The sequence below is a fragment of the Branchiostoma lanceolatum genome, chromosome 6 (assembly GCF_035083965.1).
Source record: "Branchiostoma lanceolatum isolate klBraLanc5 chromosome 6, klBraLanc5.hap2, whole genome shotgun sequence".
In the NCBI taxonomy this organism is placed as follows: domain Eukaryota; kingdom Metazoa; phylum Chordata; class Leptocardii; order Amphioxiformes; family Branchiostomatidae; genus Branchiostoma; species Branchiostoma lanceolatum.
The window spans coordinates 8,337,858-8,361,974 of record NC_089727.1 but is presented as its reverse complement, the minus strand read 5'-3'; the positions used below and the strand labels follow the sequence as shown (position 1 = coordinate 8,361,974).

The 24,117-nt window shown below is 42.6% G+C and overlaps 2 protein-coding genes across 9 annotated transcripts in view; both read right to left on the bottom strand.

The window, feature by feature from the left end:
* Positions 1-24,117, bottom strand: part of LOC136436410 (sodium-dependent proline transporter-like) — a 71,624-nt gene that overhangs the window by 16,642 nt on the left and 30,865 nt on the right. For 2 of the 8 annotated variants that reach the window (XR_010756038.1, XM_066430377.1), the window contains exons 1-2: positions 899-1,025; positions 556-718 (exon numbers count right to left, since the gene is read on the bottom strand). The exons of 4 other annotated variants lie outside the window; for them this stretch is intronic. Coding sequence is in view for 3 of the 4 variants with exons in the window: in XM_066430377.1 (XP_066286474.1) it covers positions 556-718; positions 899-943 (208 nt within the window). In the remaining variant the exon portion in view is untranslated. Of the gene's footprint in view, positions 1-555; positions 719-898; positions 1,026-11,487; positions 11,698-19,305; positions 19,443-24,117 lie in introns of those variants that run through there. 2 more of the 8 variants (XM_066430379.1, XM_066430381.1) reach the window with 2 other exon arrangements.
* LOC136436413 (uncharacterized) lies at positions 21,101-23,898 on the bottom strand. Its single transcript, XM_066430389.1, has 2 exons — positions 23,706-23,898; positions 21,101-23,116 (listed from the first exon to the last, which is right to left on the bottom strand). The coding sequence occupies exons 1-2, from the start codon at positions 23,781-23,783 to the stop codon at positions 22,850-22,852; spliced, it is 345 nt and encodes a 114-aa protein (XP_066286486.1). The 5' UTR covers positions 23,784-23,898; the 3' UTR covers positions 21,101-22,849.

Below are 24,117 nucleotides of genomic sequence, written 5' to 3'. Positions count from 1 at the left end.
AGTGAAGGACAACGGGAGCACAAGGTATTTGGAGGGGGAAAAGTAGTCTCTACAAGATTAGTAAAGTCTCAAAGACAAAGCATCTAACTACGCTGGCTATAGAGATAATAATGTGCCGGGGGAGTTTGGCCACCGTAGGGTAAAATTTGCCTTCCAATGAGGACATGTTCCGTTTTCCTCAGACGGACTCTTCTGGCTTATGTTTCACCCTGTTTTTGCCGAGTTCTACTATCCATATCCACCATTAGCCTCCGTCGGGCCTTCCTACGGGGTTATGGATCGTAGGATGCGGCAAAAAAGGGAATAATTAGCCAGTTGAGTAAGTCCACGGTATGGTTAACAATTCTCCAAATGAAACCCTGTGTGGTGGCAAATATTCCCCCTATAGCCGGCGTAGTTACTCTGGTAGACACTTAATGTCAAAGCAGAGCTATCGTGGTAAAGCCAGTCTTTGCCACCGATAGATCTGCTTGGAGATTATCAGACACTTACCTACCATTGGAAGGCCTGGTGGAGGCTACAAAAAACGCACGCTAAATTGTGTTCCTTCCTTACCTCCTCCATTTCTGTAGCACAAGTACGGGAATCTCCAGACGTTTCCCAGCCCGATGGCAAAGCCCAGGCCAGAGAGGAGGAAGTCCAGCTTCCCAGTCCAGTTCCCGCGGTCCGCATTTTCGTCACCACCGTCGGCTGACGCAGGCTGACTGACTTCGTTTCTCTGCAGAAAATAACAAGAATACACGATAAATGTGAAATTCATAAAACAGAAAAATTCCTCTCTTCCGATGACTCCTGAATTGGTCAATTATGGGGTAGAAGAACAAAAGTACTTCTTTCTTTTTTGTCTTCGCCCAAACCGATTTACCTACTAGTATTACGTTTTTCATAGACTACATACATTAGGATTGAAGTCTTCCCTCCGGACTTCATACGACTGAGCCATGTTCAAAAAACGTCCGACTTGGAGAGTGAAGTAATCAAAAATGACGTGACACCGTTAAATACACCTGGTCACCGCATCACACAAAGGTACCCAGCATTCCTAGCGTCATGGAAATTGACCAATGGTAGGAGACTAGCGGCAAAAAAGCGCGCCAAAAAAACAAACAAACATGGCAACAAATGAGGGAAACGCGTATTCTGTAACTCCATTACTAATCCAAACGATAAGCCAATAACGTAACCGGTGTAACAGGTTCAAGTGGTTGATAAGGCCATGGCTACAATGAGAATTAATGGCTATGGCTTTTGTAGTCGCTGTTACCCTTTAGGGAGGTACGGGAAGGTAATCAATCAACCTATCCAAAACGTCTAAAACATATGTTTAGCCGAATAGCTTATTTCTTTTATACACAACCAAGTATTTACATGAGCCAACGTTTCGATGACTGTCTGTGATCTTCAACAGGGCACCTAGCTTCAGTGCACAATGAACTTGTTAGTATTGCCCTGATGAAGATGAACAGACAGTCATCGAAACGTTGGCTCATGTCACGTGCTCATACTTGGTTGTGAATAAAAGAAATTTGCTATTCAGTCATTTTCGAACTTGATAAAATTATTCACGGACATAGGTTTAGTCGTTTTAAGGTTAAAAAACATGTAAATCAAGAAACATACATCAAGAAAGTGCTGCTGCATTTTTCCTCTCTCCACCCAGGTGTAAAACGAACAAATGGGTACCCGACTTCGGTTGGGGAGGTAAAAGGTGGTGGAAGGAGAGAGATACCGTTTCCTAGAGTCCTAGACACAGAGGATAACAACCCACTACCCCTACGGCCTTAAAAAGGCTATGGGACTACCTTTACATTTACCTGTTTTTTAGATGGATCATTGACATCCATTTTTCTCTGGCACAACCTTCCTAATACATTGTAATACGTGCCAGAGGAAAACAGGCAATTGCTATCTCATTACGCTAGACTAACGTGTGCCATGGTAATTGATTTCGATGAGAATACTTAACAAGGTAAAATGTTGCCGTAGGAACGCATTAGTCACGGTTAATTATGCATTCTATGTTTTTGTCTGATTCTAATAAGTGCAAATGCGAAGAGGAATGAGACACTAGCTAGTAGCGTCTAAAAACATTTATGAAGGCTTGGCATGAATGATTATATTTCCAATTCAATATATACCACTTGACAAACGTTTTCTGTGGCTGAATTAGGATCAATTAGCGTAAAGATTTTCAAAGCCTGCCAAGCACGAAACGTTAGCATTCCCCAGTTTACAACAGCGCACGCAACGGACGAAATTTGGGACCGGCCGAATAAAGGTAAGAGGGGCGACGAGCTTACCTAGAAAGACGAAACCTACATCTGCTTGGAATTAGGATGTTCCAGTTTTAGCCCGTTACTATCTTTACGTTCACTTATAACAGCCCCTTTTCAGGTCGCATGGGTTACCAACATGTTATTCGAGCCCATTGAATCTGTATTGGATGAAGCACAACCAAACATGGTTTGATAGAACGTAACCTGGTAGCTAGACGACACCAAGGCCAACACGTCCCCAAAGAACAGGCAGAAACGTCCTAACTGGGGCTAGAGTTAAAGTTTGACTGAGGTAACTGATGAGGGCATGATGGCCCTTGAGCCGCGTAGCTAGCATGTTTAGGTTCTGACAACAGCCTCAGCCGAGATATCCTTCCCATGATTTGAACCGGGTTTTTCCCGTTACGAACTACTTATTAGAACCAGGAGCTTTACTGTGAGGTTGCTACCGATTGAGCAACAGGGACATCAAGGTTGATCTTTTAAATAACAATCAACCGAAAAGTTCACAAACAATAATGTCACTACTCAGATAAAGTCAAGAACGCATTGACAGGCGGAAAGACGATTAGAATTCTAAATCATATCGAGATGAGTAAAACATCATGACAATCGAGTCACTCAACATTTTGTTGTAAACAGGGCTGTTTTTAACCTATTTTCCAGGACAGGACGTGGTGAGAATGTTATACAACCCCGCGAGGGTCTTATTTGGCCCGCTGACAGAACACTGGCAACACGTTTGAAAGGTCACTGACCTCTAGTTATTTGCCAGGATCACAGGATAGACACACAACAAGCGCTACTGTCGAGTCAACAAATAGAGAGACGGGATCTCAAATAGCGGACTGTCGTTGCCATAAATTACGTGTATATGTACAAGTACGGCCACTATGGGCTGTAGGGGGGTTTATGGTAACAAACTAACCACTAGATATGAAATCTAGAAAGTTCGACAAATATCGCGAGAAGGAACGTGATCTCACAATTTGAAAGATGAACAAGCGTGTTATGATGCCGCAACGCACAAACATGGGAGGCTTCGACAATTTAATGGCTTACAATAACATCGATGTAAAAAATAAATCAAAAATACTGAGAGAGAATATGGATAGAGCTTGCAACTACAACAAATCGAGTACTTTGTTTTACAATATTTCATATTTCATCATGAGACAGAAAAACAACGATGACAGCACTGATTTTCTATAAATATTATGTCGGACTGTCGTTTAAGAGGATGACAACACAAGTTATCTAAGTCAAATGTCACTGTGTTCGACACACAACGAGGAAATATTTCCGGTGTCAAATGCCGAAATGCCCATCATATATAGTAGCACATTTCTGGTATTCGGGCCATCGGTTTTCTATGGTAGTTGCGATGGTAAATATAACTCCGATGTCATCAATCTACAATTAGGTATTCCCTGTTAAGTGCGGCGTGGTAACAAACTATTTGAGAGAGAAAGAAAGCTAGAGAGACGGAGAGAGATGTTATCGACGTTGTTTTGCACAACTTGGAAGGAAAATAACTACGTGACGACTGAATTAGTCACCAAGGTCTTATGCACTTTGACGTGCAACCCTCTGTTGACGAACGCCACAAGGGCTGTAATTCTATCACCACCATCTTCTCTCAGACGACTTGGGAAAAAGCCAAACCATATCAAAGTTTAGTCTGGACATTTGCCCTGTGGGTCGTTTGCAGATATGAAAGAAATGTAAGAGGCTCACGGCATCAACATTTCCGTCTTGCTACACGGGACATTAATTTGAACGACCATGACCAGAAATATACATTTCTGCATACATTTCAAAATTGCAACCGTGATGTTTTAGCAGTCATCAATCAATACACAACGCTGTGGTTTATCTGCGACCTATCTCTAATCAAAAACGCTTGCTCGGTTTCCGTGCAAGTCTCCTACTAGTATATGTGGAGAGTCATTCGGGGCTCTAAAGCCGCAATTTCCGAATAGCAACCGACGATACTCCGCCTCAAAAGCGGTAGGGTGCTGGGTCGTAGGATTAGCCTGGATTCCATGCTCTACAGTTGGATCAAACCTCTCCAAGCAGAGGTTCGGCTCCGGCTGGTTTTTGATGTGTTTTCGTCGGGCTTTATTTTTTGTCCCGTTTTCTATCTGTCGCCAAGCCATAAAGAAAGCGGGACAAAAAAAGGAAGCCCGACAAAGACGCATAAAAACACATCAAAAACCAGCCGGAGCCAAACCTATGCTTAGAGAGTAGATCAAAACGACAATTCTGACTAACAAGTAACAACACTACGTAGCCACATAGGGATTTCCCTTCTGTCCATCAAACTAGTTGTATTCAAACATTTATCATATTCTATAGCCTCTCTGTATATTTCTAGACTCCTCTTAAACAGAAAGAAATAGCAAAAATCAGCTAAAACAAGGTGAAGGCTTTCAAAAAAGAGTCAGCCTGCCAAAACAAGCTCAACTTCACCGTTGGACCATGTGACATGTATTGGGGAGACTAAAGGGATTGCGCCTGCGCCCAGACCGCACGATGAGACTCCAAGTAAAAAACATGGTTTAAACCATTGAAAATTCTTTTTGGTGGGATTTTTTGTGAAATCTGGGCAATATAGGATAGGCTGTGGTAGGATAGACTCTGTATTTGCTGAATTAGTTGAAATAAATGGTCTTTCTCTACCTTGTGGGGTTTGGCACCCCCCTGATATACTAGTAGTGGGATGGTCTTCAACTGGGTGTTTGAAGCCTGTAGGGCCTATCCAAGGGCTCTGATTAGGGGGGGTTATCTGGAGAATAGCCGTATAGAATTTGTCAGGGATGAATCTGATGACAGTTGACATAACTGGTTAGTATTTGAGGGTAAGTTATTGTAGTCTGATGTTTTGATTCCTGAGATAATGACACCTTCTTTTTCTCAACTTCCCCATAGGGCTACATGCATTACTGCCATTTATTGTATCCCTTTAGTCTCCCCTATTTGCCTCTCAAACACAGAGTGTAGCCTTACATTTGCAGCCTAAGATTCAGATCATCAGTGACGACATTTTCCATCACGTCACCATCACGCCATGGTTTGACAGGATCACGAGTAGATCCATATACAAGTGCGGCCGTGTGACTAGAAAGGACAACATATCATATAACTGTAGTCTTTGCGAATATACGTGAGCTCGAGTTTATTTTGAGCGTTGGTTCCATTTGCGCGGGGTCATTGACACGGATTCACCAAAAAACGTGTAACTCGATAAATAGGACGTGGCCATGTAACCACTACAAATTCCTGCTTGCAGAAACTGTCTGTTGTCCTTTATAATGAGTTTATCATTCATAAAATCACATTTCTCTAGAACCTCCTCGATCTATCCTACAGTTCTTTCACAGCAGCTCTTTTTCTTGAACGCATCGTATTTCAAAGCTTACCAACCCGCCTTCAAAATGGACGCGCCCACGCCTATTACTGGTACAAACGGACTTCAATGAAACATGATACAGGGTCCAAAGCCAGTCCAATTAGACCCGCCCTTGCTGCACAGTTCGACCATGGAGCTCGCCAAAATACTTGGCACCCTAGCTTTACGAGGGCATCGTCCTAGTTCTGTCAGCTACGCTGTGTGGTGTAAATCTTCCACTATCAACAGCACATTTTAAAGATGCCTTGGCCCTCTCATGTTGTAACCTAACTATGTCTGAATAAACAAGCGACGAAGCATGGGCACCACCTGTGACCCTGGTACACATGACCTCAATTTTATATCCCGGGAGCTGGCACTGGCACACACTGAGTTGATTATTTTTGTACCGTCGATTTCCGTGGTTTCCTTGTGTCTTTTTGTGGTGGGCATCATTTAATTAATTTCCCGGGCGTGGAAGTAGGAGTAGTAGTGGAACATGTAACGTTACGTCAACATTCAGACTTTTTCCCAGGCATACATAGGCCAACTGCTCGGCTCTAGGGCCAACATACCCCCGGGGAAATTTTACAACAGGCCCCCCTGGCAGAGATCGGGGGTCTGGCATCCAGACTAGTTTAATACAGGTTTAATACTAGAATATCTTCAAACGGTAGTTTGTCAAAATGGTAACACAAAGACACAAACGACATCAGTATAAGTACTGTGAGAAACCTGGGGATGTACTCATACACATCGAGTTGATAACTTGATTATTTTGTACGACTCAATTTTCGTGGTTTCTTTATTTTGTGAGTATCATATTCTGGACGGTGGCACAAACACGTGAACATGCATGTTTCATATCCAAACGGTGGCTTGTAATATGATAACGCAACTTAACGACGTCAGTTTCTAATCATATGGCGGCAAACCAAGCAGTAGCGTCAAGCTAGCGTCAGTGTTAATTAGGTGACCTTTTCCTAGAGGGCCTGAACTGTAAGGATAACGCGTTATGCGCCCGTGATTAACCAATCAAGCTAGCGTCAGTGTTAATTAGACGACGTGACATTTTATAGAGGGTTTGGATTGCAATGATGACACGTTTTGCCCTTGATTAACCCCTCTAAACGGACACTTCTGGCGGTCTCCATCAATATGCTGAAATCTAACTAAAATATTTAGAAGACATTCGAATACAGTAAATGAGTAATTCACTTCATCTCATGGTAGCAAAATTTCACGGTGTAAGGAAAATGGACATTTTCACTGAACTTCAACTTCACGGTGGCGGCAAGTGATTAACAAAACAGATGTGTGAAGAAAGAAATAATAACAATGGATTTTTCCACGGTGATGGTAAGTTCACGGTACAGATGTGACCGTGAAAACAGTGAACCTAAAGTTACAGTGAAAGAAACAGAAACTAGAATGGCAACATTTTCGGGAAAATGCAGGATATTCCCCTCCCATTACCTACACCTCAAATATGACATCCTTAGCATTGACTGTAAGGGTATTATGACGTTTCTGCATAAATTATGCAAGTGAGGTCTGCATTAGCATAATTTATGGCCAGGTATGTCAGAGGGAACTCCTGCTCTGGGCACCAATTCATGGGCACAAATTATGCAAACGAGGCCCTCATTGGCATAATTCATGGCCAGGTGTATTCACCTTTCTTAAATGTACCTACGTCTGAAATATGACATCCGTAGCATTTACGGAATATGCATAAATTATGCAAATGAGGCCCTCATTACCATAATTTATGGGCAGGTTTTCTGACCTTTCCTAATGGTACCTACATCTCAAATATGACATCCGTAGCTTTCATGGAAAGGGAAGTACAAGTTTATGCCTAAATTATGCAAATGAGGTCCTAATTAGCATAATTTATGACCAGGTATATTCAACTTTCCCAAAGGTACCTACATATTAAAGATGACATCCGCAGCTTTTACGGTAAGGGCAATACAAGTTTATGCATAAATTATACAAATGAGGTACTCATTAGCATAATTCATTGCCAGGTGTGTTTACCTTTCCTAAAAGTACCTATATCTCAAATATGACATCCGCAGCTTTCACGGTAAGGGAAATACAAGTTTCTGCATAAATCATGCAAACGAGGCCCTCATTAGCATAATTTATGACCAGGTATATTCACCTTTCCTAAAGGCACCTACATCTCAAAGATGACATCCGCAGCTTTTACGGTAAGGGAAGTACAAGTTTATGCATAGATTATGCAAATTAGGTCCTCATTAGCCTAATTTATTGTCAGGTGTATTCACCTTTCCTATTGGTACCTACATCTCAAATATAACATCCGTACCATGTAACATAAGGTACATATAACTTACTGTAATACCATCAGTAGACCTACCACCGCACATCTACTTGGTTTTTGGCAGAAGAAGAAGAAGAAAGAAGAAGAAGAAGAACAGGCAAGCAAAAACAGTATATCCCCCTTCCCACTGGAAGGGGAATATAATTACAGGTATACATGAAACATAAATGGCATGTTGCCTCCCTGACCCATGTCTCTTTGCACTACATACTAATGCTCCATGTGAATCTGCGCGACGGGCAACACTTTTCTATCCTACCGTTGTTTTGTTTGACGTAATCATTGTCATCAACAAACTCAATTATCAGATACGCGTAAGAAAGCGAGAGGTTTAAATACGGATTAGAATCAACCACCCTTGATGATGGCAATCTAGCTACTGTATGCTTTTGTGCGGCAGGTGTACAAGAAAACAATAGTTTGGCATGATTGACACCCCACAAGGAGTTAATTGGTTCGTTTGCAGAAGGTCTGACAGGTCCATTGTTTTTCAACACCATTCTCGCGATCCTCCTAAAGGTGTTAAAACCTGACTTTTCTCTAAAAACTACGTAAGTAATTTTGACATTACGTTGATGATGGCCAGACATCCAGGTAATACTGTACAGTACTATAAACAGAGTTTGGGTATAAAACCTGGCTCTCCAGTCACTGAGGAAAGACAGCGGATGTTGTCGACTCGACATGTCTGAAACGTCTGAATGTTTCAAAGTTTAATCCAGTTGCTTGAGCAACTGTTTTTTTTGCGTATTTTGACGTAATTTATGTCCACTGAGTTTTGTATAGCCGTGACCTTTACATATCACATAAGAAAATCGCTTCGATCTTTAATAGGTCATACGCCTTTGGCGGGAGGCCATGGTCGGTTAACTTATGCGTGACAGGGCCTAAAAAGCTGTGCCCTCGAGTGTGACACTACATGTGACAGACAGAAAATGTTCATCTTGTGACAGGGACACACGTCGCGTTGTTGACCAAAACTACCCGAGCCATTTGGTCAACATGTGCTCTGTCAGCCCCGCCAGTCAATTAGCTATCTGCTATCATTCAAAATGTCCGATCTGCTTCGTTCAATTTCATTTGCGACGATAAACGCGCGCACGTAACTCATCTTCAGTTATTTGCTCATCAAAATTCTCAGATGTTGAACCGTCCTTCCTCTCTGAAGCGACTAAAAAGGAAGAAGCCAGCGGAAATAGATAACGCTATCAGGTCACTGCTCACCCTTGGAAGCGCACTGTTTTCTGGCCGAACGTTCGCACAAAAGCTGCCAAACCGAGAGTTGGGTTTCATGGCTATATCCTGTCTTCCCTATCTAGACCTTGGATAGCATGGTAACCATACAACCGTGAGCTCCCCGGTGTCTCTACGGTGCTGGGAGTGTTGGCCACCCGCCCAGTTCATTAACGCACGCCGGGGAATCTTTACGGGGTTGGCTGGCTGGAAAGATAAGCTGTCAGAAATACGCATATGCTCAGCAGACTGGCGCTAATCTCCAAGCAGATGTATCGGTGGCAAGGCCTGTGGCCCTCGGTGGCATTTTGGATACTGGTTGGCCCTTTTGATACTGCCTTGCCACCATGAAAGATCTGCTTGGAGATTACGAACTGGGCCGGTATAACACCCCTAAGGCGGGTCACGGAGATTGGTTACCAGGCTAATCTAGCTCCAAACAATTTGGCCTAAATTTTTTCTTCACAACATTATAAAACATACAAAACTCAGTGGGCACAAACACGTAATATCAAAAATATTTTTCCGTGAAATCGACTTCCGATTCTAGATTGTCGTATTACGAACAGTTCGCATTAACTTAGCCGGTGGTTCGTTTCCTAGCAGCAAATTGTTCTTGCAGCTGCTTTCAACGCATCTGCTCTCATGTGATAATTATCTATGGTATCTTCAGATGTCCCTTTTCTCACTGTCTTGATCCTAGCTTGTCAATGGACGACTGATAAACTTTGATGCCGCTGTCAATCAACAAAACTGACGTGTGTCAATCACTTTTTATATCTACCGGTCACTTTTGTGGAATAATTCTTCCTCTTTATTTTCGTCCCCAAACTAAAGGTCTGTACAGATGTATATTGTATGCAACACTTACCAAAGATGATGCAATTTCATGCAATCGCGACCATTGCATCGTCTGCATGTATGTACAGTCACGCTGCCAATGCGATCTTCACCGCACGAAATGTTCAATATTGGCACAGAATTTTGCTAAGTAAGAAATATGATATACATGCATATTGAATAAATTCACCACATTGCACCATAAGCCGTTAGCACAACACTGTCTTGTTTTTTTTTTGTTTTTTTCAATTTCAAATTTGAAACATTTCAGATGTTCTTCTATTTCGGACTGTATCTAGGGAAGGAATTCGAAAGTAGCATAACTTTTGCTTGTCGTATATAGCAAACTGCAGTGGAAGCCGTATCGACATTGCCCTTGGAAAAGGACAGAGGCCCTAGGGACGATATGCTTGGGGATAGCTGTTGCTGCAAGTGGATGCGAAGGTGGTAACTCTATAAGACTACTTTACGAGAATACATGATATAAGATAGGCGAGTCCTTTTGCGAAACTAAAGATGATCACTTTCGTTTCTCGATGTCCCTTCCATCTTAACACATATTCCTTTTCCTCACGCACAAATCAAACCATACAGAAGGCCACAATTCCTTTCTTCAGTTTGCCCCATATAACGACGCCTTTCACGCTCTCAAGCCGAGTTCAGACGAAGACCAAAAACAAACACAAACCCGTATAAATATGTTTGCCTTTCGTCCTACCCCCTGCTGAAAGCACAACACTCGACTCTAAAACGTAATGCAAACTTGAACAAAACGCTGCCGTTTTCTTGCTGCTAAAATTTAACGTTCCCCAGAGAAAAATGTACCTGTCGTTTCGAGCGATGGGCAACGCAGTGCAGGCTACAGATCGAGACATTACGTAACGTCGACGTCGGGAAAGCCGGTGTAGCGATGGACGATGCGTTTCTCTCCCTCCATCAACATCATCCGCGGATGGATATATGTCTAAGGTGTTTGATGTTCGCCATTCCTTTGCTGAGAAAACCTTAGGGATATCCGCGCAACAATACACAGCAAACGGCTCTTTCTCTCTCTTATTATCAGTCATAGCTAAGTAACAACTCCGAGCTCACTCACCTTATAAAACTTATCTGCTCTTAGATACATCATAGCAACATCAAAACCACAAGAGCGAAATAGAAATACATTTTCAGATATACAGTAGACGAGCACTGGAAAGCGTACAGTCGTCACAAATACACGCTTCGAAATCTACCCTCTCTTTATATGACAAGAAGCGCATAGATCTACAGGTTTGATATCTTTATCGAATGAACACCGTGCATAGATATTTCTATAGAGCTGTGCTACCTGGATGCGACACTATCCAGTGTATTTCCCCCCGTGTATTGTGAATATGGAAAGCATTCCTTACCCCCATAGTTGCAGGATATGATGTGGACTCTCGGTGTATGGCCGAAGGGGCGTACGCTGTAACGGAACACGTATCAGGGACAACTGCCTCTAAGTGAGCGGCGCCGAAAATGTCAGCAGGTTTTTATGCAGGCGACCATGTGACGAGCTGATTTTCTCGGCTAGCTGCAACAGGGGCCGCCGTGCTTGTACTTTTCCACTACGCGATGGTGGAATACATTAGAGTACCACGTGACTGACTGGCGGGAACAGCACACCTACTTCCAGTACCGTCCTAGAATGTTTCGTGCATACGCGGGACTCCGAGTGATCAGCCTAGCTGGGAAATTGTTTGTGTTTATCAACAATCAGTGGCAAAGTCAACTGTCAGCAGACACCTTTTAACCGTAAACCGTTGACTATCATGGTTCCTCAGTTGCAACGTGTTATCAGGCATGTACAGGAGTTGCAGGGTTACAATAGAATTCATCACGATTTTCGTCTGTTGCATATGATATCTTTTTCGACACGACGTTTGGAAGCTATAGGCGGGATGTCATCTTTATAAAACGTTTGCGTACCGCATTATAGGGTTTTCCATCGGCACTATCTGTAATACGAATCTACATAGTCAAACAAAGAGTTTTTGGCACGGTAGTATAGGTGCAACCACAATGGCGCAACCACACAATGCATTTGTCATTCAAATACACGAGTGTTAGTATAAGCCAACGTTATCTACAAAGTCGTCAAAGCTTTTAAAGAAATACAATGCTGTGCACGTGTGAATTTATAGCTTATAAAGCCAATGCAAGAAAGTCAAAGGCACCACGGGCTAAGACAGATCTTTGATTAAAAAATACGGCACAAACCATTAAAAAAATTTTCCTTCATTTTCAAAAATTCAGATATACACTATTCGGATACATCTTGATTCGTCCCCTCAAATAATATCCGATGCGAAGTAATTTTGTTGAGGCATCGGCTTTAATCTAGGCTTTGATCCGTTTCTAATCCGTTTATAACCGGTAAATCAAATCTGGAACCCGTACGTAAGGCGGATCGCTCAATTCCGTGCCCTCTGTGACGCCGGCGGGACGTTTACGTCAAGAACGGGAATTATCATCTTGACATTCTGACGTCTCTACACCTTGTTACTTTGTCTGTGAAAGCCATAGTGATTCAAATACAGGAGGAGGAAATGCCGTTACAGTCAGTTCTAGTTTACCCTAAAAACTTTTTTTAGGATAGCGAATGTAGGAGCCCCGGTAGAAATAGGATGGCACCCAGGCTAGGCCGCACGCAAACGAAAAATAGCAAGCGGAGATGACAAGACTTCACACCATTACCCATCATACTTTGCAACCCTTCCAGCCCCACGGAAAAGTAGCGACAGAAATATATGGCAACACTAGTAGTTGTATTTGTGAATAGTGGGAATAGCAAAATCGCACAGACATGACAGAGACACACACAGACAAACACTGACAGAAAAACAATACTTAACTCCCTTGGGTAATACTTCTGATAAAGCATCAGCAAAATTGAAGCCAAACCGTATACGTCCTTGGGAAAATGAGTCGTTAAAAGTAAACAAGGTCTGATGAAAATCCAGGGACGTTGGTTAAGTATTTAAGTGAAGACGACCTTGGCAGAGGAGACAATTGTTTTTCCGTCGATCCTAGCCTGACTAATATCAAGCTTCTAGATCTAGCAGCCCTTCCATTGGTCAGGCCCCATACGGAGAGGTGGCCCATTCGGCCCCTGGTACAGTGACAGTGAGAGATTGTGTGACACGGGCTACCGTCGATCCCTGCATGGTGATACACGTATCAGGGTATCATCGCTTCCTGACATGAGCAGACAATATGGCGCTAGAACGTCCTGACCCGAAAGAGGCGGACGGCAGGACTCTACAAACAGAGATTGGATGTGGAGATCGCCACTTTCTTCTGACATCTCCCATTTTCTGACAAGCGTCCCCGATAAAATAAACAAGACCTCATACCTCCGCGGAATATTTACAGTCTTTGTGAATTTCTTGTTTTATTCATTACAGTGAGTTTCTCGCTAATTCTGTCTGTGTGTTTTCCTGTGGGAGCTTTGGGCCCGGGTCAAACCAGCGTTCCTCTCCTAGAAGTCTCCAGGTACATCATTTATTACCTAGACTCTACCAGCCTCCGCGGGTCGCTGGGAAAATAGTAGAAATTGGCCAAATAGAGTCAACTGTATAAAGGGGGTCGGCTATGGAGATAGGGTCCAATATTGCAACCCTCCATGGCCAAAGTCCCCCGGCAAATGGTCTCCCTATATATAAGGCTATAGCCGGCGCGGTTAATCTAGCCTGGGTGCCATCCTTTTTCTACCGGGGCTCCTACACTCGCTGTAGGAGCCCCGGTAGAAATAGGATGGCACCCAGGCTACGGTTAGTCTGGTAGAGACTAACCCGGACCAACACTGGATGCGGGCAAGCGGGAACAAACTTGCACGCACACAAGACAAACAAACAGACAAGACGTTTTCACGGAGGTTGTAACGGAGGTAAAAATGGCCGCGAAAGAAAGAAAGTGCGACAAGTCAGAAGAAGCTAACGACCTGGCCGGAGATAGGAGAATGTCGCGCGTCTAAAGACTCTAAGTACGACCGCTACAAAAAGTTCGGGCGACCTCCGAACGACACAGTCGGGAAAGTTCGGCATTGACTCGGAGGCAGCGGCGACCAGAGACAATCTATTTCATGGGTAGAACTTTTTTAAGTTCTTAAAAGTCTCCTAGATACAGAACAGAAGTAGAGAAGATTATCCCGTGGGTCATTAAGTTTTCTTAATTAAGGATTGATCATTGTTTTATAAGGAGTCGAGATCGAGATGCACTTTAATGGCACTTTGAAAAGAGATCAAACGGCTAAATACGTTACCAACCATTTAAAGTAGGTCAATAGGTGGTACTGAGGACTAATTTACCGCGAATGTTAAGTCGCATTTCAGCTTAATGATGCTAACTATCATATAATCTCAGTTCACACGATCAATTAGACCAAGGACAGTATGTCTTAGATACTAGAATAATGTCCTTGAGGGATATCCTTGTAGCTCAACTGGTAGCAGCCTCGGGCTCATAGTGCTAGTGGAGCTCCTGGTTCCAATTGGTTGCTTACTGGGAGCCCCCGGTTCAATCCTGGGTCAGGAAATCCCATTTGGGGCTGCACACGTGTTTCGGAAGGGACATAAAGGGGGGTCCCGTGAGTCGAGGAGGTGCCACGAGCACGTTAAAGGGGGAGGGTTAGCAACCCCTCTGTAAAAAATATACATTGCGATTGAAACAGCAAGGAAATTTGCTGCCCTATGTGCCACAAGGGTCTGAAGGAATGAACGAATGGACGACACTGTCCTTGCTTAGATAACACGAATCTCGGCTCACGTAGTCCAAATACCGCGTAGCACTAGGAGTCACGTTAAAGACGGGTATTCATGGAGGGCATCACACGTCCGCGTGCTATCATTACCATCACCATTAAAGTCCATCATGCCCGTTTTGGGTGACCTAATTCGAGTGGACTGTGACCATTTGCACACATAAAAATGTCCGGAGCTATCACTCTTATAGGGTACATTACTAATGGCTCCTGTCACTTCGACAGTAGGCTAGAACTTGAGACTTATGTATGGCTTTACTGGTAATAGCCTGGTAACCAAAGTAGGCTGGAACTTCATACATATCCATGGCTGTAGTGGTACTAGCCTGGTAACCACTGTAGGCTGGATCTTCAGACTTATCTATGGCTGCATTTCCTTCGATTCTGAGTTAGACTTTCTAATGGGTTTTTTTACCTCAAAACTTTCTAGCTCAACTCCTTCAATCCATCATGATTATACATCGCTTCCCCCCCCACAAAATGATAAACCCAGGATATCTTGTACACGTGTTACTTAAGCCATTACACATAACAACGTACACTTACGTGATCATCCATCTTTGTTCCATGCACATCAAGAGTAAAAAGATCGCATCGTGGATACTAATCAAGTTGTACAACACGCCAGCGACCTACTTACGGAAATTACAGTAATACGTCCCCGCCGATGGTAAGGTCCTTAATGCTTTCTTAATCACCGTGTAGGTATTTTACGAGCGACTCTCTGTCTTATAAGAACATTTAGAAGACGTCTAATGTCACGTTTCGTACGGAACATTAGGCTCGTTTATAATCTTCGATCGATTTTTAACCTCTACATGACCTAAGGCGGTTGATGAATACTTCATCTTTCTTTAACAAAGTTTAAGCAAAGGCGTGAGCGCAAGTTTCGGAAAGAAAGTTGTCCACGCAAAAAGGAATCGACGGGGAATGTAACATTTGCAAGCAAATGCTCAATGCTTACATTCACGTGGTCTAGCCTAACAAACTCCTGGTCTGTTAACTCTATTTCAAACACATTCACATAAATGCCCCCCCCCCCCCCCAAGCTCTGTCCTGCCACTTGCTACATACTAGTAACCGTTAATGTAATTAAGGAGGTTGAACGACCTGCCACACCTTACCTTTGCACATCTAGGTGCAAGCATTGTCTAAACCTATCTAATTAGGATGCTCCTACACAGCACTTGGTGGTAGCGAGTTATTCTCTATCAAACTAACTACGCCGGCTATAGGTAGAATATTTGCCAGGGTTTCATTTGCAGGCTACGCAGGCGAAATGTGATCTTCACCGTGGACTGACTCTACTGGCTAATTATTCCTTTTTCTGCCGAATTCTACGATCCATACGCCTGTAGGAGGGCCTGGTGGAGGCTAGTAGCGAGTCACTCTACGGTATATGTAACTACATATTCTTCGACCGTCATATTTTCCCTTCGATCAGTGTCAATCATTGCATAACCACAATAAATACTTTGCTTCTTTCCCTACATCTGCTTGGAGATTAGGTTACTGATTTCCGAAGTTTTTGTATCGGTGGATCGTGCCTCCAGTATGTCAAGAGACATGTAAAATGATCCTATAATTGCATATTATATAAAGCCTTTTTTATGCATATTCATGAGATGGTGCGGCGTAATCTTGTTGGCGTCACCTTTACTTACGAGAAGAGCCAATAGAGGCACACAGAACCTGTGTCCATTAACGACATAAAACAATGCACACACTGGTGAAAGAACAGATTAAAAACGACTTGCTTGTTGACAAGATTATCGTCGGATTAAAACGTCACCCGTTTTGTGTATCGTTGGTCTGATCCATGGCTTTGATGTCGTATTATCGACACCTCTAGATCCTTTTGACAACCCTGACAGAGACGCCCGTCTTATAGACCGATCCTGGCTGTCCATCAGCAGTTCAACCAATGACAGAATGGGATACTCTGATAAGTGATAACACTGGATAGGTTTGACATCGTCACATACATCTGCTTTCGTTTCGTCCTTCTTTAAAATGTGTTTTCTTAGGGTGTTGCGTTACTTACGAACTACGGGATATCTACATATATAGGTCAAGGGTCACCCCCTAGCAATCTCCAAGTAGATGTTAGGAAGAAAGATTGTAACTTTTTTGATTGGAAAATTACATTCATAACTTCCACTTGGATTCAATGTAAATTCGTTCACAACGATTTCTGTATTGTTGTTTAAAATGGGTTCGGATTTGTAAGTGACGATCATGGAATTGGACAGAAATATGCACTCGGATTTGTGTATACATAAAAAGTGTTTCGACTTCTAGGACAAAAAAGACGAAAATAGAACCATATTCAAAACCCAGGCGACAAAAAAAATGGAGGGCGCATCACGGAATGTATTCCTGATCATGTGTTTTGACAGCGGGAGTTGTGTGAACTCGATCTAGGCCTCGTAAGGGCGAAGTAGTGTATAGCATACCTTCGTGCGGTTGCTATGTGCAGAGGTCAAGTACAAACTCAAGGACGATTTTGCTGACGAGCGATCACAAGTGTTGCGAGTTTTGAGTTGCCCCTGAAAGTTGAGGGGCGATCCAGGAATGGTTGTGGGGTGACTATAAGTACATGTACATGTTCATGTATTAAACCAACTAGTCTGGATGCCAGACCCCCAATCTCTTAACTATCACGATAGAAAGTGCACACGATAGATAGTTATAGAGATTGCGGGTCTGGCATCCAGGCTAGCTTGTAACTTGTAAGCAGACTTGTAAGTTAAAATCAATCAATCAATCAAATGGTTTATTATTCATAAAAAGGCTTTGCAGCCACAGGCTGAATTGTGCCCTCTGTACATATTGCACTTTGTTTTCACCGACATTACACAAATCATTTAAAATCACTTACTATGGCATTAAAACAATTTCAAAGCATTAAGTTGACGTTATACCTACAAGGAGATTTTAAGACACATGTCTACGTACGACGCAAAGCCGTCCATCGTCTCAGAAATTCTGACTTTTCATCATGATTTCATACTTTTGCAAGAAAAGAAGTGAACACTTTTGCATACAGGCATGTTTGTAAATCTCCAAGCAGATGTTTGGAGGTAAACGTTTTCCGAAGTGTCCCTTTTGGGAACCAATGTGTGACAGAATTTTTGGACCTCAAGGAAAACGTAACAATTTTAGCCTCGCCCAATATTGCTGTTGGTCTCTACCAGGGGGTAGGGATTTGCATGTACAGCATGTCATGTACCCCTGTTAGCATGTAAACAGGCAATCCCAAACAATTATCTTCTCAGTCAATCACGTTCTACGGATAGGGGCTTGGGGCATAGACATTGGCCAACAACATGATTCAATCACGGCAAACGAAAAAAAGCCACACAAACAATTCAACAAACCACGGGGATGCCCGTAACACAGGGAGGGGTTCGGTTCAAGTTACAAGGTCAACCACGATGGAATTGATGACCCCATGACCTCATTATCTCCCAAGTGCCAGATACGACACGTAAATCGTTAGCACTTACATTTAAAGTTACAACGTAAACATCCGCTAGACTCTACCAGTCTCCCCCGGTCGCTGGGAAAATAGTAGAAATTGGCCAAATAGAGTCAAATGTTTGAAGGGAGTCGGCTACGGAGAGAGGTTGCCAATTTGACCCTCTCTCCGTAGCCGACTCCCTTCAAACATTTGACTCTATTTGGCCAATTTCTACTATTTTCCCAGCGACCGGGGGAGACTGGTAGAGTCTATAAATTATACGGGTTAAAAGGGGGATGTGTTGAATGAAACATTGGCAACAGAGGTCAAGGAAGAAAATACGGTAGGCAAAAATTATTCTGCAAATAAAACAGAAGCCGGCTGCATTTTTACATCTATGCGCATACGTAACGTTATTTATATTCAGTTGAACCCCTGCGATGCCTTTTGTCCCAACTTGATTCGCTTGACCACACACACACAACATAACATTCTGACTTCGCAAAATATTCCATATGCATGATTTAGATCATAACACCCTCTAAAACATGTATAAGAGCCAATCACGCTGCGGTAATTGAAACCATATGGGGACACCATTAGTAGCTCTACGGTGTCACTGAAAAACAGTGAGAAGTGACGATTGTGTGCATGCCAACACAACACGTACTCGATCGGAGCAAGGAGGTTTTATCTCCTTGATCGGAGACTTGATCGATGAAAGACAACTATAGCAGCTAACCCTAACACCAAACACTAACGTTACATCTACTGAGCGTTTCTGCAACATATAGTAGAGGGAGAGAAAACGGTGAGAAGAGATTCCTTCAGGAAAAATTCTGTTTACATCATGCAGATACGGTCGTTTATATTTCAATCCACGCCTGTAACGTTACAATAACCCACGTGGTCGTTTTAGCTTGCTTGCTACACAATCGTGCATAAAAAGTTGAGGATCCTAACCTTCCCGATCTTGCATCCCATCTTGACTCAGAGAACAGCGGTTTCCTAGAGAACAACAAGCCGAAAAATCGGGCCAACTTCCCGCGGAAAGCTGCCGTGACGTCTGCTTCCCTTGCTGAGGTCGGCCGGTTTTCTTGGAATGGAGACTGGCTGGTTGGTGGGTGTGAGCTCATTTGCATGCGCGGCGTGCCAGAGGTCACCCCTGGGGAAATCATGGGGAGAGGTCGGGAAGGCGATTCCATTCATGTCTCGAAGGGAGGGAATTCCGAAAAGTTTTTTTGGTGGCCTTCGTTATTCTCCAAACAGATGTTACGGTACAGGAGTGGCCGCGATTTCAATGAAATAGAAATCTTTGTCATCTTTATTGCATTATTACATGCAAACAACTAACAATGGTATATGATTGACCTAAATACAGGATATGAATACTTCAACATGTTCTGATGTTAACGTATCACTTACACTACTAGTTTTAAGATCTAAACATTCTTTGATTTATCTACCTATTTGTACACAGTAAGGGTTGTTTCTTTCTAGAATATATTGAAATGAAGAGAGGTAGGAGTGGCCACAATTTAAACATTTTAAATCTTAGTAGCCCCGGCCCCTCCCCCGACCTCTGCTTGGAGAATATACTGCCTAGTGGCCTAGTGCCTTCCCACTAATACTCCAGTCCAGAGGGTAGCCTGGAATCCAGACCTATTATAGCTCCCGAGTGGAGCTACAATAGGTCTGGATTCCAGGCTATCCAGAGGGCGGGGATGGTAAATTAGCCTGGAATCTAAGCTTGCTAGCAGTTCCAAACACTAGATTAGCATGTATGTATGTGTGTATGTATGTATGTATATGTATGTAGCTCACCCAATGACGCAAAAATTACCATAATTTGAAACATGTATTATTTCTTTAATTATAAAAACTCTCAACTTGAAATTTTCTTTCTGCGCAGATGATTTTAGAAGTTATGCTTTCTGCGAGGTCAAACAAGCATCGAACGTTTGACAGGTTACTAAGTAGACCAGGCGGTCTATGGTGCATCTCAGAGCTGTAAGAGAAAAACAACTCGCGTCACCCCCGCTTTGATTAATCATGCAACAAGTGTCGTCATTGGTACGCCCACACCAGGACCTGGATCTACAGTTACCAAAGATTTAATTTGAGAACGACTACCGTGGGCGTTTTTTGTTTGATTCAGGTTGGCAATAACAGGGGATAGTCTGATATTGCAAATGTCTCTCCCAAAATATCTATTTCATCACTGGATAGCAAGTATTCAATACGCCCTTTATGACCGGGGAAATGTCATAAACATCGCAGTTCTGTATTCCAAACATATAATTCACTGCCTTGAGTTTATCATGGGTGACTATTAATGTAGAACACACCAAAAAGATGGGTGTACGTTACAATGACTGTTGAAAGAATAAGGATATCTTGAAACGGTCCAGGTCGGAAATGAATTACAAAAGTTATGTGACCTTCTCCTGACGTCATCAGTGATAGAGTGACGCACTTTGCTCTATGTATGGGCGGATTAGTTTTTGCGGGTGATAAAGAATTCATTCGGGAATATGAGTGTCCATCAATCAGATCGTTAATTGAGTGAATTACGTGTTGCAGAGGTTGTTGTTGAAACTGTTGCAAGGGTGTGTGGAAAAGTTGTTTGATGTAGCCACCTAGCGAGTAAAATCAAACTGCAGGTGTAAAGCTCTTTTATAAAACCCAACCGAGCTGACACACTATCATGTGCAATGGAATCGACAATCACATCTCAGGAAGACGATCAAAAACCAACTCAGTTCTCACTGAATTTTATTCTTTGGTATTGATAGCTAATACAATCTTTGCCTCCGGTATTATTTCTATCTTTGAATATAATACACCACACCTAAACTAATAAAACACACACTAATAGTATAGCCTGACAGTACAACAGCAAATTAACACCTAGAACAAGGTAGTACAAACAAAGATGAATAGAACTTCACCGTACTATGTACGAAAACAAAGAACTACTGATAATATATCTATCTTTATCCTCCTAACGTAGTGGTACCTGTTATCGTCCACTTTGGGTCATGTCAACATGCCGTTGTGTATCATGCAAAAGCCATTTCTCATAAGCAATAAGGAACGACATATGCATGATCCTTAGTCATGCCTCGATATTGTTGTTGTTTTGCTCTGTCCGTGCGTTTTAAAATGATGAAATTTTCAATCAATCGGACAATAATGGGTACCGCTACGTTAGTATTTACCGACAAGACTGGTTTGACATATACAAAATAATCATTTCAGACTTCCGTAATACCTGATCGTTTCAAACGCTAGTTATGTCCCAGTCACAATATTGTTTTTCGTGGAGAGGGGATTACTGTACATTGTGGAATGCAAATATATATATATAATATTCAGCTCCTTTGATCAGAAATATAAATTCTTGAAATATACCTTCTTTGCTTAAAAAGAACTGGTAGCATTCTTATATATTGGAAGCAACGAAAATGATTCTAAAATAAAGACTATCAATCCATTGACGGCTTTCTATGTCAATTCATAATTCAAGGTATGGGCTTTTGGATGTAATATGCTTTCAAGAATTGTTATGTATATGTTATTTCTCTTAAGGTAGAATCTTGCATAGTTTTAAAGACATGATTGTCGGTACATTGCTTATCAAACATTTCCAGTGTCTCAATGCTTGAGAAACGAGAATGCATTTTTTTCAGCCAGATTTTTCAATCAAACTATCCAAATGTACACGTACACAACACGAATATGAAACTAAGATAGAGCCCCATATATACAGATAAAATTGAATATTGTTCAACCATACTTCTTAAAGATTTTTGTGCAAATCCTACTTGCATATACTTGCAAGTATAACGTGTAATTTTAAACGTAACCTTGTTGTCCACGATACAATATTGTACTATGTATATTCACCCAAAATATGTCGTATACAATAATGCAATTGCAATGAACAGTTAAGTTCGATATGTCGTTTGGCCCGGGTATCAATTACATGGATATTTCACGCAAATCACATTGGGCTAGCTCGCTGTAAAGATTCTATGGCAAGGTGTGCCCATAGTGGTTCATCCATCGTGTTACGACGCTAAAGGGTAATCAGGTTTTGGTGGTGTCAAAAGTCAACGTTCGTATCTCTTTCTCAGCCACTCCTTTTACGCATGCCACTTGGTGTATGGATCCAGAAATATGCCAGGAGATGTAACTTACGTGGTAATACCAATTGTTTGGGGGTTAACCATATAGAAAATATACAAAGCTTCATACCTTTCTGGATTATGAAAAAAATCTAATACTTATACATAAACGTTATATCCATCGTATCAAAAATCTCTTCTCAAAGTTGGTTACCATTTTGTGCGCGCCACCTCGCATTTCATACAAATGACCTTGAAACAACACATCCATGACAACTCATTTGAAAAGTAGGCTCGTCCCATAAGCGTCGCCAAACAAAACATACATGCCGATCGTATCCACACACTTTTTCAAGGTCACGGACCTGCATCTTCATCTACAGCCTAGAGCTGTAGGAGGTATCGTTGATGGATCCGCCGTTGCGGATGGGGTCCTGTTGCAGACTCCGCGGATCGTACAGGGGGTAGCGGTTGATGCTCCGCGGGTCGTACAGCGGGGGCTGGTCGGTGCCGTTCTCCATGGTGCCCGGGTCGTAGATGGTGGCGGGGTTGTCGATGCCCTCGGTGCTCTTCCACTCCTTCTGCTCCTGGCTCATGATAGCCGGGCCCCACTTCTCATCGGGAGTGATGGCCTTCTTGAAACGCTGCAGTAAACGAGGTACAATAGAGAACACGTTTTAGTCCAGTGCTTTTGGACCGACCCTGACTGTCCATCACAATTAGCAGCTTGATAAAACCGATGATAGCATGGAAATTATCGGTTCGACCAATGAGAGACTGACAACATTTCGGTCAGATAGTTGCATTTTTATGTTTTCGTTTTGCATATCTACATTTTGACCAAAGTTATGGGATTGGTCCATAGTACACATCGTATCAAAGATTATTTGTTTTTCTTAATATCTCGTCAACTCATTGCGTGTACATTTGCATCACATCATAACTTTCTACATTATGGCGCTCGCATTCGTCATAGGTCGTCATACGATTTTGATTCGGAGAGATTTTCAAGCAGGCTGTGATACAACCAATCACCGACAAGGATCTAAGACAGCCTTTTCCGGCGTGAAGACACCTGGATTTTGTAGAACACATGCAGGGTTATCCCAAGAATCCCCCCCCCCCCAGTTTGCGGTCACACGGCAATCGTACGACGATCGCACGACGTATGTGACCATGCCCTGAGAGACAACGAAACAAAACTGTAACCGTTTAGAAGAGAGACGCCCTTACCTCGGTGAAAGATCCCTTGTTCTTAGCCACCACAATGATGCCGACGAGAGGAATCATCAGGATGGAAAAGAACGCCATGAGGAGACCCAGGGTCACGGCCCAATCGGGGTACGCGATGCCATTGTACACCACAGGGGAGTACTGGACCAGCGAGAAGATGAAGATGAACTGTGTGGGGAGACCATAAAAATTTGTATTAGCAGAAATTCGAAGATGAACTGTGTTGGGAGACCATGATAAACATTAGCAGAAATTCGCAAGAAAACGTCGACCACAAACTGTATTCACAGCAAATTCTACCAACTGTAGGATTATAATTTATGTAGAATGTAGAAAGGTTTATTGCTAAAACAACATAGCAGTTAGTACGTAGCAGCCAACTGGCTGAATTGCGTACTTGCTGTACGGGTCG

Bases quoted from the DNA above. Each gene is read 5' to 3' on its own strand.
- LOC136436413 (XM_066430389.1), bottom strand. From the start codon at position 23,783: ATGGCGTTCTTTTCCATCCTGATGATTCCTCTCGTCGGCATCATTGTG. The intron at 23,117-23,705 runs GTAAGGGCGTCT...CGTTTACTGCAG, and splicing joins ACAAGGGATCTTTCACCGAG to CGTTTCAAGAAGGCCATCAC.